This window comes from Panicum hallii, chromosome 9 (genome assembly GCF_002211085.1).
Source record: "Panicum hallii strain FIL2 chromosome 9, PHallii_v3.1, whole genome shotgun sequence".
Classification (NCBI taxonomy): domain Eukaryota; kingdom Viridiplantae; phylum Streptophyta; class Magnoliopsida; order Poales; family Poaceae; genus Panicum; species Panicum hallii.
In genome coordinates, this window is record NC_038050.1 from 4,590,704 (window position 1) to 4,606,616 (window position 15,913).

General features: G+C 54.4%; 4 protein-coding genes across 4 annotated transcripts; 1 reads left to right on the forward strand and 3 right to left on the reverse strand.

Moving 5' to 3' along the window:
- Positions 1-179: 179 nt before the first annotated feature.
- On the reverse strand, positions 180-2,264 carry LOC112872679 (isoflavone 3'-hydroxylase-like). Its single transcript, XM_025935752.1, has 2 exons — positions 1,296-2,264; positions 180-1,071 (listed from the first exon to the last, which is right to left on the reverse strand). The coding sequence occupies exons 1-2, from the start codon at positions 2,244-2,246 to the stop codon at positions 457-459; spliced, it is 1,566 nt and encodes a 521-aa protein (XP_025791537.1). The 5' UTR covers positions 2,247-2,264; the 3' UTR covers positions 180-456.
- Positions 2,265-4,583: 2,319 nt separating this feature from the next.
- LOC112875181 (isoflavone 3'-hydroxylase-like) lies at positions 4,584-6,668 on the reverse strand. Its single transcript, XM_025938929.1, has 2 exons — positions 5,700-6,668; positions 4,584-5,475 (listed from the first exon to the last, which is right to left on the reverse strand). Exons 1-2 carry the CDS (start codon positions 6,648-6,650, stop codon positions 4,861-4,863), a joined length of 1,566 nt encoding a protein of 521 aa, XP_025794714.1. The 5' UTR covers positions 6,651-6,668; the 3' UTR covers positions 4,584-4,860.
- Positions 6,669-9,019: 2,351 nt separating this feature from the next.
- On the reverse strand, positions 9,020-11,149 carry LOC112875180 (isoflavone 3'-hydroxylase-like). Its single transcript, XM_025938927.1, has 2 exons — positions 10,117-11,149; positions 9,020-9,892 (listed from the first exon to the last, which is right to left on the reverse strand). The coding sequence occupies exons 1-2, from the start codon at positions 11,065-11,067 to the stop codon at positions 9,278-9,280; spliced, it is 1,566 nt and encodes a 521-aa protein (XP_025794712.1). The 5' UTR covers positions 11,068-11,149; the 3' UTR covers positions 9,020-9,277.
- Positions 11,150-13,218: 2,069 nt separating this feature from the next.
- LOC112878015 (isoflavone 2'-hydroxylase-like) lies at positions 13,219-15,846 on the forward strand. Its single transcript, XM_025942399.1, has 2 exons — positions 13,219-14,268; positions 14,729-15,846. The coding sequence occupies exons 1-2, from the start codon at positions 13,324-13,326 to the stop codon at positions 15,344-15,346; spliced, it is 1,563 nt and encodes a 520-aa protein (XP_025798184.1). The 5' UTR covers positions 13,219-13,323; the 3' UTR covers positions 15,347-15,846.
- Positions 15,847-15,913: the final 67 nt, after the last annotated feature.

Here is a 15,913-nt window from a genome sequence, read left to right on the forward strand (position 1 = left end):
TTGACTCTGACTGGACGCCTCCAAGAAGATAAACAACACTATGAGTGTTGTTGCCATCGGCCCATTAAACCGATGAAAGCTTTCGCCAAGGACCAAATCCCATCTAGTAAGTTTTTGTCACATCAATCATATGTGATGGGTTTTGTAAGCATAATTAAGAGCTTTTTTATACAAGTTCCTAATATTGTGATAATTCTCTTCTCAAAACTCCCATACCAAATCACTTTGTATTGTATTGCCCTAATAATTATACAAAGACAATCTGCGGAAGATCACAAAAATTGCTAACCCATCTACATTCAAACAGCCACTAGTTGTTCATACAAAACCCTCTACTCACATAATTGAAGGAATATAACTTGATCTGCTCATAATAAGCTTATTTGGTGCCGTAGACACACTGTCGTCTATGCGCACTGCTACTCACTATAGAAGAAAGCTTCCAGCATGGCGACTTCAGAGCTCCTCAAGGACATCACGCATAGCTCCCCGAGGCCTGCACATGGCCTCCAGCGGAACGGCCATGGGGATGGTCAGCCCGCCGCTCTCCGTCACGTCAACCTCGGCGCCGTCGACTCTGTCCCAGTCGAAGCACTGGATCAGCGTGCCGAGCACCAGCCCGACCGTCCGCAGCGCGAGCGTCTCGCCGGGGCACTTGCGCCGCCCCATCCCAAACGGCATCAGCAGCCGGCCTTCGGCCTTGCCGTCCTCGAAGCGCTCCGGCCTGAACTCGGTCGGATCCTCCCACACCGCCGGGTCCCTGTGGATGACGTAGACGTTCACGAGCAGCATCGTGCCACGGGGCACGTCGTAGCCGCCCACCGTGCAGTCGGCGGAGGACTCGTGCGGCAGGAGCAGCGGCGCCGCCGGGTAGAGCCGGAGCGTCTCGTTGATGATGCTCTGGAGGTAGCCGAGGCGCGGCACGTCGTCCGGGGCGATGAGACGGGAGGTGCCCACGGCCGCGTCGATCTCGGCCTGCGCCTTCTGGAGCTTCTCCGGGTGGTTCAGCAGGAGCGCCATGGCCCATTCCGTCGTGGTCGACGTCGTCTCCGTCCCGGCGCCAAACAAATTCTTCACGGAGAAAAGGAGAAAACGACAGTTGGTGAGTCAGATGGAATTGCTGCTTGAACCATTCAGTAAAACAGGACACCGACGCTTGTGATTTATGCCACATGTGTGTATGGGACGACAGAGATCACATTGATTGGCAACACAAGAAAAAAGAGATCACATTGATTTGACATGAATTTGTTCAGAGTTAATGGAATGGAGGTTAATTGTTAAGAAACACTCACCGCGCACAGCGACATGATCGTGGTGTCCGTGTAGACCTCCGGGTCCGACTTCTGCAAAGAGAGCAGCACGGCAATCACGCTCTTCTTCTCGCTGTCGTCGCCGCCACCGTCCACCCTCCTCCGTTCCGCGTCGATGAGCCGCCGCAGGAACACATTCCTTCGGTTCGCCGCGGCCACGAGCTTGTTCCTCACGCCGAACACGTCGAGCCACCGCAGCACGGGCAGGTAGTCCCACAGGTTGGCCGTGCCAAGGTGCGGCACGACGTCGTCGACGATCTGCTTGAACTGGTGCGCCTCGGGCGACATGTCCGTGTCGGCGTTGGACTCGGTGCGGGACGTCTTGGTCCGCGCGATGGTCTCCATGAGGACGCTGAGGGAGACCTCGAACAGCCTCCGCTTCATCTGGACGCGCGCGGCGCCCCCGGGCGCGGCCGCGGCGGCGCGGTCCATGCGGCGCACCATGGCGCGCACCTCGGCGGAGATGACGGGGGACATGCAGGCGACGCGGTGCGCGGAGAGGAGCTGCACGGCGGCGACGCGGCGGAGGTTGCGCCAGTAGGGCCCGTAGCTGGCCGTGGACAGCATGGCGCCGTCGAAGGACACGAGCTTCTGCGAGGGGAACAGCGGGCGGTTGGCGAAGGCGACGTCGTGCTCCGTGAAGCACTCCTTGGCGGCGTCCGGCGAGGACACCACCACGGCGCGGCGGGAGCCCATGCGCATGGAGAACACCGGGCCGTGGCGCGCGGCGAGCCGCGCCAGCGCCGCGTGGAACGGCGTCTTGACGAGGTGGAGGTGGCCGAGGAACGGGACGGCCGGGGGGCTCGGCGGCAGCCGCCGCGCCGCCTTCCCCTTGCCATGTCCCTTGGCACCGCTCCCTCCAACGCGGCCGACGAGGTAGTGGAGCACGAAGAGGAAGGCGAAGGTGAGGACGGCCACGTAGGCCTTATCCATGGCTGTGGAGCAGGAGAAGCGATTGCCGTGAAAGGTGCGGAAGATTGGGTGAAGCAGCACACCTTTCCCGTCTGCATGCATGTTATATGTAGGCGACAAAACGCGCCAAGATTACAAGATCTAACAACCGTGAGAGCTTGACGGCTAAGGATAGAAACAGCTAATTACAACAATCTGATCCCAACTAACTATTGTTAGATATCCTTGGCCGGCTCAACCAGTTTGTTACGAAAGATAATTATAAGATCTAAACCATATTGTTTATCTAACATGCTGAGCTCCTGAATGATTGATCGCTAGCTACTTGGTGTTTGTACGTGGCGCCATCTATCCTGCATGGCTCCGTATTTATATGCCAGGATTCAAGCGCCCGTCGCGGTGGATGCGATCCGCAGGAGCTGTTAGCTTAATCTTGTCGAGCTTTTCATTAGCAGCATGTTTTGTTTTGTGCACGTGTCAGGTCAGTACGTAATAGGCTAGTCCATGTGAAGAGTGCGTGCTGCATGGCATTGTGGGCAAATCAGAAGTGAGTAGTGAGCTGATTGCCTGGTCAAGAGACGAGTGCATGCAGGAGTTCATGGGTCAGCCATGCATGGAATTGCGGCTAGGATGTTGGCCAAGTCGTGAAGCATATCCAGGAGGAAGAAGAGGTCCAGCCATGCAAAGATGTGTGGCCTGCACTTCCGGAGAGATGGGCGAGTCAAGTGGTGGCCGTTGTGGCTTGCATTCAGATGCATTAGTTTAGGCATTATCTGGTCATGCGTCCGGCTCCTGCGGCAAGTAGTGCACGTCGCAAGGAACGACCAGGCAAGTGATTAGCTAGTGTGCGTTTTTAAATATGTGTATGTGTAATCAGTTTCAGTTAAGTTGAATAAGAGAAAAAGACATAGTTGTGTACTGCCGTGTAGCTCTGTGTGTTCCTCTTCCAGTGTGAGTTGATCTTCAGATCGTGTGAGTTCTAACAGGCTTTATCCATGGATGGCCGGGCCTCAGTGGAGTGATCAAGCTCAGGCGATGGCTTAGGGAGGTCTGTGAGCGACGGAGAGTTGTTTGTATGCTATGGCTCCATCCTTCCTAGTGGCTTATATACCCACACTGACACACATCAAGATTAGAGCGTTGACCATGGATCTACGAGTACTTGAAGCCTAAGTTTGTCGCACGATTAAGCATACGCAATTGCTGACGTATGTCTATGTACGGAGCCATGGTTCCTGTGTAGGAGTAGTAATTAAGCTCAGGATCTGCACGATGTTGTGATGCGTGGATGCGTATTTTAATCACTGTCTGGTGGTGCGCCCCGTTCTGAGCTTCTTCCCGGGCTCGCAAAGGCCAACTAGCACTTTCCTCGAAATAAAAAAATGGCCAACTAGCACTGGCCATATCCGTACCAGTAACACCCAACTTTGTATGTCCTTGGGAAAGAAGAAACTCGATCGGCAGGATTATCATGAGCTGTTGATTCTTTTACAAGTAATTTAGTTTAGATGAATATAAGATTTAAAGCTACAGTAGCTGCAGCATATGGACCGAGGCTGAAAGGGACAATACCAACCTAGTACTTTAAAATTCATGAAAGTCTCGTACATACAGTCCATGTAAGAAATAGGACCGCATGCCTTTAAGAAGAAAATAAATAGGAGACACAACGCCATTACACCATTCAAATCAACTCAAACAAGCAACTCCGGTCCATCATATTGGGACAACGCCGAACTGAGCTGATTTAAACGAACAACTCCGGCAGGTCAGATGCACATCCGCTCAGTGCTGTTGTTCCACTCATCTCAAACCCCATTTGCACAAAACCAAATAGCCTCAAGCACCACAACCTCGTTGCATCTCAACACCACCCACCCTTAGGAACCGCCACCACGAACATGCCGACCCTAAATTAAGAACCTAAACACCAAAACGGACGCCGCCATGCGGCCCCGCCGGCGGACCTAACCTGAATCACCAACAATTGATATTTTTTTTCCTTTATTTTCCAAATTTCTAGCTGATTCTTCCATAGGCAATAGTCGAGGAGAGGCAAGAACTTCCGGTATGATGTCTCCAAAGAGGAGCACGACACTAGCGGTAGTAGCTTCGTCTAAACACACTGATCAGAGTTTTCACCTGCGGAGAACTCCTGACATCAGAAGACTGAGTCTGATTGACTCTGACTGGACGCCTCCAAGAAGATAAACAACACTATGAGTGTTGTTGCCATCGGCCCATTAAACCGATGAAAGCTTTCGCCAAGGACCAAATCCCATCTAGTAAGTTTTTGTCACATCAATCATATGTGATGGGTTTTGTAAGCATAATTAAGAGCTTTTTTATACAAGTTCCTAATATTGTGATAATTCTCTTCTCAAAACTCCCATACCAAATCACTTTGTATTGTATTGCCCTAATAATTATACAAAGACAATCTGCGGAAGATCACAAAAATTGCTAACCCATCTACATTCAAACAGCCACTAGTTGTTCATACAAAACCCTCTACTCACATAATTGAAGGAATATAACTTGATCTGCTCATAATAAGCTTATTTGGTGCCGTAGACACACTGTCGTCTATGCGCACTGCTACTCACTATAGAAGAAAGCTTCCAGCATGGCGACTTCAGAGCTCCTCAAGGACATCACGCATAGCTCCCCGAGGCCTGCACATGGCCTCCAGCGGAACGGCCATGGGGATGGTCAGCCCGCCGCTCTCCGTCACGTCAACCTCGGCGCCGTCGACTCTGTCCCAGTCGAAGCACTGGATCAGCGTGCCGAGCACCAGCCCGACCGTCCGCAGCGCGAGCGTCTCGCCGGGGCACTTGCGCCGCCCCATCCCAAACGGCATCAGCAGCCGGCCTTCGGCCTTGCCGTCCTCGAAGCGCTCCGGCCTGAACTCGGTCGGATCCTCCCACACCGCCGGGTCCCTGTGGATGACGTAGACGTTCACGAGCAGCATCGTGCCACGGGGCACGTCGTAGCCGCCCACCGTGCAGTCGGCGGAGGACTCGTGCGGCAGGAGCAGCGGCGCCGCCGGGTAGAGCCGGAGCGTCTCGTTGATGATGCTCTGGAGGTAGCCGAGGCGCGGCACGTCGTCCGGGGCGATGAGACGGGAGGTGCCCACGGCCGCGTCGATCTCGGCCTGCGCCTTCTGGAGCTTCTCCGGGTGGTTCAGCAGGAGCGCCATGGCCCATTCCGTCGTGGTCGACGTCGTCTCCGTCCCGGCGCCAAACAAATTCTTCACGGAGAAAAGGAGAAAACGACAGTTGGTGAGTCAGATGGAATTGCTGCTTGAACCATTCAGTAAAACAGGACACCGACGCTTGTGATTTATGCCACATGTGTGTATGGGACGACAGAGATCACATTGATTGGCAACACAAGAAAAAAGAGATCACATTGATTTGACATGAATTTGTTCAGAGTTAATGGAATGGAGGTTAATTGTTAAGAAACACTCACCGCGCACAGCGACATGATCGTGGTGTCCGTGTAGACCTCCGGGTCCGACTTCTGCAAAGAGAGCAGCACGGCAATCACGCTCTTCTTCTCGCTGTCGTCGCCGCCACCGTCCACCCTCCTCCGTTCCGCGTCGATGAGCCGCCGCAGGAACACATTCCTTCGGTTCGCCGCGGCCACGAGCTTGTTCCTCACGCCGAACACGTCGAGCCACCGCAGCACGGGCAGGTAGTCCCACAGGTTGGCCGTGCCAAGGTGCGGCACGACGTCGTCGACGATCTGCTTGAACTGGTGCGCCTCGGGCGACATGTCCGTGTCGGCGTTGGACTCGGTGCGGGACGTCTTGGTCCGCGCGATGGTCTCCATGAGGACGCTGAGGGAGACCTCGAACAGCCTCCGCTTCATCTGGACGCGCGCGGCGCCCCCGGGCGCGGCCGCGGCGGCGCGGTCCATGCGGCGCACCATGGCGCGCACCTCGGCGGAGATGACGGGGGACATGCAGGCGACGCGGTGCGCGGAGAGGAGCTGCACGGCGGCGACGCGGCGGAGGTTGCGCCAGTAGGGCCCGTAGCTGGCCGTGGACAGCATGGCGCCGTCGAAGGACACGAGCTTCTGCGAGGGGAACAGCGGGCGGTTGGCGAAGGCGACGTCGTGCTCCGTGAAGCACTCCTTGGCGGCGTCCGGCGAGGACACCACCACGGCGCGGCGGGAGCCCATGCGCATGGAGAACACCGGGCCGTGGCGCGCGGCGAGCCGCGCCAGCGCCGCGTGGAACGGCGTCTTGACGAGGTGGAGGTGGCCGAGGAACGGGACGGCCGGGGGGCTCGGCGGCAGCCGCCGCGCCGCCTTCCCCTTGCCATGTCCCTTGGCACCGCTCCCTCCAACGCGGCCGACGAGGTAGTGGAGCACGAAGAGGAAGGCGAAGGTGAGGACGGCCACGTAGGCCTTATCCATGGCTGTGGAGCAGGAGAAGCGATTGCCGTGAAAGGTGCGGAAGATTGGGTGAAGCAGCACACCTTTCCCGTCTGCATGCATGTTATATGTAGGCGACAAAACGCGCCAAGATTACAAGATCTAACAACCGTGAGAGCTTGACGGCTAAGGATAGAAACAGCTAATTACAACAATCTGATCCCAACTAACTATTGTTAGATATCCTTGGCCGGCTCAACCAGTTTGTTACGAAAGATAATTATAAGATCTAAACCATATTGTTTATCTAACATGCTGAGCTCCTGAATGATTGATCGCTAGCTACTTGGTGTTTGTACGTGGCGCCATCTATCCTGCATGGCTCCGTATTTATATGCCAGGATTCAAGCGCCCGTCGCGGTGGATGCGATCCGCAGGAGCTGTTAGCTTAATCTTGTCGAGCTTTTCATTAGCAGCATGTTTTGTTTTGTGCACGTGTCAGGTCAGTACGTAATAGGCTAGTCCATGTGAAGAGTGCGTGCTGCATGGCATTGTGGGCAAATCAGAAGTGAGTAGTGAGCTGATTGCCTGGTCAAGAGACGAGTGCATGCAGGAGTTCATGGGTCAGCCATGCATGGAATTGCGGCTAGGATGTTGGCCAAGTCGTGAAGCATATCCAGGAGGAAGAAGAGGTCCAGCCATGCAAAGATGTGTGGCCTGCACTTCCGGAGAGATGGGCGAGTCAAGTGGTGGCCGTTGTGGCTTGCATTCAGATGCATTAGTTTAGGCATTATCTGGTCATGCGTCCGGCTCCTGCGGCAAGTAGTGCACGTCGCAAGGAACGACCAGGCAAGTGATTAGCTAGTGTGCGTTTTTAAATATGTGTATGTGTAATCAGTTTCAGTTAAGTTGAATAAGAGAAAAAGACATAGTTGTGTACTGCCGTGTAGCTCTGTGTGTTCCTCTTCCAGTGTGAGTTGATCTTCAGATCGTGTGAGTTCTAACAGGCTTTATCCATGGATGGCCGGGCCTCAGTGGAGTGATCAAGCTCAGGCGATGGCTTAGGGAGGTCTGTGAGCGACGGAGAGTTGTTTGTATGCTATGGCTCCATCCTTCCTAGTGGCTTATATACCCACACTGACACACATCAAGATTAGAGCGTTGACCATGGATCTACGAGTACTTGAAGCCTAAGTTTGTCGCACGATTAAGCATACGCAATTGCTGACGTATGTCTATGTACGGAGCCATGGTTCCTGTGTAGGAGTAGTAATTAAGCTCAGGATCTGCACGATGTTGTGATGCGTGGATGCGTATTTTAATCACTGTCTGGTGGTGCGCCCCGTTCTGAGCTTCTTCCCGGGCTCGCAAAGGCCAACTAGCACTTTCCTCGAAATAAAAAAAATGGCCAACTAGCACTGGCCATATCCGTACCAGTAACACCAAACTTTGTATGTCCTTGGGAAAGAAGAAACTCGATCGGCAGGATTATCATGAGCTGTTGATTCTTTTACAAGTAATTTAGTTTAGGTGAATATAAGATTTAAAGCTACAGCAGCTGCAGCATATGGACAGAGGCTGAAAGGAACAATACCAACCTAGTACTTTAAAATTCATGGAAGTCTCAGAAATACAGGCCAGGTAAGAAATAGGACCGCAAACCTTTAAGAAGAAAAGAAATAGGAGACACAACGCCATCACACCATTCAAATCAACTCAAACAAGCAACTCCGGTCTATCGTATTGGGACAACGCCGAACTGAGCTGATTTAAACGAACAACTCCGGCAGGTCACATGCACATCAAAAGCCGCTCAGTGCTGTTGTTCCGCTCATCTCAAACCCCGTTTGCACAAAACCAAATAGCCTCAAGCACCACAACCTCGTTGCATCTCAACACCACCCACCCTTAGGAACCGCCACCACGAACATGCCGACCCTAAATCAAGAACCTAAACACCAAAACGGACGCCACCATGCAGGACCGCCGCCGGCGGACCTAACCTGAATCACCAAGCATAATTGATATTTTTTTCCTTTATTTTCCAAATTTCTAGCTGATTCTTCCATAGGCAATAGTCGAGGAGAGGCAAGAACTTCCGGTATGATGTCTCCAAAGAGGAGCACGACACTAGCGGTAGTAGCTTCGTCTAAACACACTGGTCAGAGTTTTCACCCGCGGAGAACTCCTGACATCAGAAGACTGAGTCTGATTGACTCGGACTGGACGCCTCCAAGAAGATAAACAACACTATGAGTGTTGTTGCCATCGGCCCATTAAACGGGTGAAAGCTTTCGCCAAGGACCCAATCCCATCTAGTAAGTTTTTGTCACATCAATCATATGTGATGGGTTTTGTAAGCATAATTAAGAGCTTTTTTTATACAAGTTCCTAATATTGTGATAATTCTCTTCTCAAAACTCCCATACCAAATCACTTTGTATTGTATTGCCCTAATAATTATACAAAGACAATCTGCGGAAGATCACAAAAATTGCTAACCCATCTACATTCAAACAGCCACTAGTTGTTCATACAAAACCCTCTACTCACATAATTGAAGGAATATAACTTGATCTGCTCATAATAAGCTTATTTGGTGCCGTAGACACACTGTCGTCTATGCGCACTGCTACTCACTATAGAAGAAAGCTTCCAGCATGGCGACTTCAGAGCTCCTCAAGGACATCACGCATAGCTCCCCGAGGCCTGCACATGGCCTCCAGCGGAACGGCCATGGGGATGGTCAGCCCGCCGCTCTCCGTCATGTCAACCTCGGCGCCGTCGACTCTGTCCCAGTCGAAGCACTGGATCAGCGTGCCGAGCACCAGCCCGACCGTCCGCAGCGCGAGCGTCTCGCCGGGGCACTTGCGCCGCCCCATCCCGAACGGCATCAGCAGCCGGCCTTCGGCCTTGCCGTCCTCGAAGCGCTCCGGCCTGAACTCGGTCGGATCCTCCCACACCGCCGGGTCCCTGTGGATGACGTAGACGTTCACGAGCAGCATCGTGCCACGGGGCACGTCGTAGCCGCCCACCGTGCAGTCGGCGGAGGACTCGTGCGGCAGGAGCAGCGGCGCCGCCGGGTAGAGCCGGAGCGTCTCGTTGATGATGCTCTGGAGGTAGCCTAGGCGCGGCACGTCGTCCGGGGCGATGAGACGGGAGGTGCCCACGGCCGCGTCGATCTCGGCCTGCGCCTTCTGGAGCTTCTCCGGGTGGTTCAGCAGGAGCGCCATGGCCCATTCCGTCGTGGTCGACGTTGTCTCCGTCCCGGCGCCAAACAAATTCTTCACGGAGAAAAGGAGAAAACGACAGTTGGTGAGTCAGATGGAATTGCTGCTTGAACCATTCAGTAAAACAGGACACCGACGCTTGTGATTTATGCCACATGTGTGTATGGGACGACAGAGATCACATTGATTGGCAACACAAGAAAAAAGAGATCACATTGATTTGACATGAATTTGTTCAGAGTTAATGGAATGGAGGTTAATTGTTAAGAAACACTCACCGCGCACAGCGACATGATCGTGGTGTCCGTGTAGACCTCCGGGTCCGACTTCTGCAAAGAGAGCAGCACGGCAATCACGCTCTTCTTCTCGCTGTCGTCGCCGCCACCGTCCACCCTCCTCCGTTCCGCGTCGATGAGCCGCCGCAGGAACACATTCCTTCGGTTCACCGCGGCCACGAGCTTGTTCCTCACGCCGAACACGTCGAGCCACCGCAGCACGGGCAGGTAGTCCCACAGGTTGGCCGTGCCAAGGTGCGGCACGACGTCGTCGACGATCTGCTTGAACTGGTGCGCCTCGGGCGACATGTCCGTGTCGGCGTTGGCCTCGGTGCGGGACGTCTTGGTCCGCGCGATGGTCTCCATGAGGACGCTGAGGGAGAGCTCGAACAGCCTCCGCTTCATCTGGACGCGCGCGGCGCCCCCGGGCGCGGCCGCGGCGGCGCGGTCCATGCGGCGCACCATGGCGCGCACCTCGGCGGAGATGACGGGGGACATGCAGGCGACGCGGTGCGCGGAGAGGAGCTGCACGGCGGCGACGCGGCGGAGGTTGCGCCAGTAGGGCCCGTAGCTGGCCATGGAGAGCGAGTTGCCGCCGAAGGACACGAGCTTCTGCGAGGGGAACAGCGGGCGGTTGGCGAAGGCGACGTCGTGCTCCGTGAAGCACTCCTTGGCGGCGTCCGGCGAGGACACCACCACGGCGCGGCGGGAGCCCATGCGCATGGAGAACACCGGGCCGTGGCGCGCGGCGAGCCGCGCCAGCGCCGCGTGGAACGGCGTCTTGACGAGGTGGAGGTGGCCGAGGAACGGGACGGCCGGGGGGCTCGGCGGCAGCCGCCGCGCCGCCTTCCCCTTGCCATGTCCCTTGGCACCGCTCCCTCCAACGCGGCCGACGAGGTAGTGGAGCACGAAGAGGAAGGCGAAGGTGAGGACGGCCACGTAGGCCTTATCCATGGCTGTGGAGCAGGAGAAGCGGTGATTGCCGGGCTCCTGAATGATTGATCGCTAGCTACTTGGTGTTTGTATGTGGCGCCATCTATCCTGCATGGCTCCGTATTTATACGCCAGGATTCAAGCTCCCGTCGCGGTGGATCCGATCCGCAGGAGCCTGGAGGCTAAGATTGTCTTTCGAAATTTCGCAGACGCAATGGCTGACGTCTGGGGAGGATGATTCGTGTAGCTCCGGATACGTGCGATCTTGTCAGGGAGACTGGGAAGAGATAGCGAGTCATGCGTGGATGTGTGGGAGCATTGTCCGGCGGCGCCTTCCAGGATGGCGCCCCTCGGCACCTTCTTCCTGGGGTCGCCGTGGCCAACTCGCACTGCGAGATCTCTGTGTCCCTGATGGCTCGCTGCTTTGGAAGCAAGAAACTAGATCGCGAGGATTGGCTCATCTGGGGATTTCCCTTCCGTTGACTCCTGGAGAAGCGACATGGGGATTTTCCCTTCCGATGACTCATGCAAGAGCGATCCTGATCAGCCGATTCTTCTGCAAGTAATGCTAGTGAGATGAATACAAATTCAAGGTGAGCAAAATCAGTGCACCGTGCGTATTGGCGGGGAGTGGCGCGGGTCATCAGTGTACGTGATCAGCTGGTGACGAAGTCGCAGAGCAAGCAGTCGCAAGCATGTAGGGTTGATACTTGATAGGCCGATGAGTGTTTACTGTCTAGACAATGCGCATCTCACCTGAAGAAAAGTAAAGAAAACTGCTGTATTTTTTTATAAAAAATGCACTTTTTTCCTCGTGGCCCTACTATTGGGTTGCATTGACGGAAATATACGCTGAGGGAAGGAACAATGTTAGACAACAATTGGGTGGTTTTTGTAGAAACATGTGAGCTATACTATTCTAATATTTTGAATAAATTATTTAACATTTTGGATATACTGTTCAAGCATTTTTCAGATAAAATTTCAAACTAGTTTATGCAAATTGGTGAACCAGGTTTGAGAAAATATTGAATCTAGTATCTCAAAATGTTAACCGTTTAGTTTAAAATTTTGAATATACTAGTTAAACTTTTTATGTGAAAACACCAAAACTATATAACCAAAACTCTATAACTTGGATGTTGATCTATGTTTTCATGAAAGTTGAACAAACTCTTCTATAATGTTGAAAGTCACAGTATCGTGCGGGGAGGGCCACCCAGGCGGGGCAGGCGACGCCTCGGCAGGGACGAGCAGTTCCTAGACAGTCGCGGAAGCAGGCGGCCGAGGAAGGCTGGCGAGGATCCGGCACGGAATGGAGCAAGGGGCAGCGGGACCAAAGCATGTGCCTGGCGTGGGAAAGGTGGAGCGGGGAGTGAGGACGGGGAGAGATATGGATCAGTGGCAGATTGGTGTAATTTATGTATTGCCCGGGGGCAAAATGGTAATTTCCCCAGTCAGTGGCTCTTGAAGCTACCCGCTCCAGCTTCCGGGATTTTGGTGATCCAAAAAAATCTTGGCTCCAAAATCTACACTAGAATACGTACCGTTTGGGAGCTGTGAAATTTCTAGCTTCTAGATTCTGAAAATCTGGCATCATCCAAACAGGCCTCTAGTGACTGCACCTTCAAATTAAAAACCAAATCTGTACAAGTCAGGCCCCATCATATATACTCTCTGCGTCTAAAAAACCATTCTAGTTTTTTACTGAGTTAAACTATTTCAAGTTTGACTAAATTTATACATAATAGTATGGACATTTATAAGATAAAAAAATTTCTACAAAAAAATATATTTTGTGATGCATCTAATGATACTTATTTGGTACCATGAGCATTGGTACTTTTTTTATATAAATCAAAACTAGAACTAATTAACTTAGAACAAACTAAGATGGTATTTTTAGGCACACTACAATCAACATATTTCATGTGTGTTTAGCCGGACTCAGCTCTTGTTGTAATTTTTAGCCATTTCTAAGATGTCTAGATCATGTGAAATGACAATAAATAAAGCGTTATTTGGTGAGGTTGTAACATGCATCATCATGCTTTTTACATCATCATACAAATATGGCGAGAATGTATCACGCTATCTGCACAGTATAGCTTCTAGAAGACTATGACACGTGGCACTTTCGCTTACGTCAGGGGTTGCGTATGCAAAGCTAAGTGCCAAATGATACCGTGCCGGCGTGCCCCATCACATGCGCACCACGCCACAACAAAGGGAGTCCCTCGAGAAATCTAACTCGCTACTCCCCAATACCCGGATTCCATGGAGCCGGCGGCCTATGTGACCATCCTATTCCTCTCATTCCTCTTCCTCTTCTCGCTCCTCGGCCACCGCCACCGCAAGATCAATGGCGAGAACAAGAGAATGCAGCGGCTGCCACCGAGCCCTCCCGCCATCCCGGTCCTCGGCCACCTCCACCTCCTTGGGAAGCCGATCCACGCCGCGCTCGCGCGCCTCGCCGAGCGCTACGGGCCGGTGTTCTCCCTCCGGCTCGGCTCGCGGGAGGCCGTGGTGGTGTCCTCCGCCGCCTGCGCCAGGGAGTGCTTCACCGAGCACGACGTGTGCTTCGCGAACCGCCCACGCTTCCCCTCGCTGCTGCTCGTCTCCTTCGGCGGCGCCACGCTCCCGATGTGCGGCTACGGGCCCTACTGGCGCAACCTCCGCCGCGTGGCCACGGTGCAGCTCCTGTCCGCGCACCGCGTGAGCTGCATGCTCCCCACCATCTCCGGCGAGGTGCGCGCGATGGCGCGGAGGATGTACCGGTCCGCCGAGGCCGCCCCCGGCGGCGCCGCGAGGGTGGAGCTGAAGCGGCGGCTGTTCGAGGTCTCCCTCAGCGCCCTGATGGAGACCATCGCGCGGACGAAGACGTCCCGCGCCGAGGGCGAGGCGGACGCCGACACGGACATGTCCCCGGAGGCCCAGGAGCTGATGAAGGCGCTGGACGTGTTCATCCCGCTCCTCAGCGCGGCCAACATGTGGGACTACCTGCCGGTGCTGCGGTGGTTCGACGTGTTCAGCGTGAGGAGGAAGATCCTGGCCGCGGTGCGCGCGAGGGACGCGTTCCTACGGCGGCTCATCGACGCGGAGCGGCGGCGGCTGGACGACGGCGAGGAGAGCGAGAAGAAGAGCATGATTGGCGTGCTGCTCTCGTTGCAGAAGTCGGAGCCGGAGGTCTACACTGATACCACCATCATGGCTCTGTGCTCGGTGAGTGCTTCTTCATCCTTGTTCTTCTTGCACTAGCCATCTCTGCTGCTGTTGCTTTCCAATTGCTACAGTTTTTCAGATGCCTTGATGAACTGGTTGGTGCTTGGTCAAATTTCGTGATGTTGGAGGAGATAAACGTTGCCATAAGATCAGCTAGCTTGTAGAACGTTTGTCCAAAATCAGCAATCACTAGCAAAGTTGATTTTCTCACATTTATTACTAGATTAGATTTATATATATGCCTCGTCATATCATATTTTACTAGATATATCCGGGCTTATCACTTGGTCGGGAGAGCTATCTGTTTGGAAGTACGTAGTGCCGCGCATGATGTCACAGCTACAAAAGCTACGTTAGCTTGTTGAGTTTCTTTGAGCCACGATAATCATATCACGAGAGACAGCAACAACGCTGACTAATCACACGCCCGTTCCATTCTGTCTCGCTTTCCTACCTGCAGAGCATGTTCAGCGGGGGAGCCGAGACGACGGCGACGGCGGCGGAATGGGCGATGTCCCTGCTGCTCAACCACCCGGAGGCGCTGACGAAAGCGCGGGCGGAGATCGACGCGTCCGTGGGGACCTCCCGCCTGCTCGGCGCCGACGACGTGCCGCGCCTCGGCTACCTCCGGTGCATCCTCAGCGAGACCCTCCGGCTGTACCCGGTCGTGCCGACGCTGATCCCGCACGAGTCCACCGCGGACTGCGCCGTCGGCGGCTGCCGCGTGCCCGGCGGCACGATGCTGCTCGTCAACGTGTACGCCATCCACAGGGACCCGGCGGCGTGGGCGGACCCGGCGGCGTTCAGGCCGGAGCGGTTCGAGGGCGGCGGCGCCGACGGGCTCTTCATGATGCCGTTCGGGATGGGGCGGCGCAAGTGCCCCGGGGAGGCCCTCGCGCTGCGGACGCTGGGGCTGGTGCTGGGGACGCTGATCCAGTGCTTCGACTGGGGCACCGTCGGCGGCGCCGGCGAGGTCGACATGGCCGAAGGGGTTGGGATCACGCTCCCGAGGGCTGTCCCTCTGGAGGCCATGTGCAGGCCGCGCCAGTGTATGGTTGGTGTCCTCCGGGAGCTGTGAGCTTTCCGTAATGGTAGTAAGCTTGATTCGAAGACGAACCATTGATACCGTGGGCTTTGTAACAATGCAAGTTTTCTTCTTCAGTGGAGCCGAAGCATCTACGTGCGCGCCCGGCCTGCAACATATTTGGTTTCTAGCCTCCGGATAGCCCGATAAAAATTTCTTTTATTCTTCGTTAGATTGGGCCTAATCAGCGAAAGCAGGCCCAAAAAGGACTAACCATTCGGCTCTCAAAAAACAACGTAGCGAGCAATACAGTTTGGGCTTCTGGCCCAAAACAAATGTGAGGCCTGTGATAGTTAGGCTGCCATTTTACAATTTTACACCCTCTTTTGCCTTCGAAGCAGAGTAAAAACCGACTTAAAAAATAAACAGAGAACGTCCTTTTATATGAGGACGGCTTTTCCATGGTCCTTTCGGAGTCACTGGTTCCTTGCCTAGCCTTTTGGAACCACTGGCCGACCGGCGACTCTGGTCCTGTCAAGCTGCTTCGCCCAAAAGCTATGGAAGCCGATCATAGTACTGCATAGTGCATACATGGTCGGGACCGGTGGCGGGTCTAAAGAG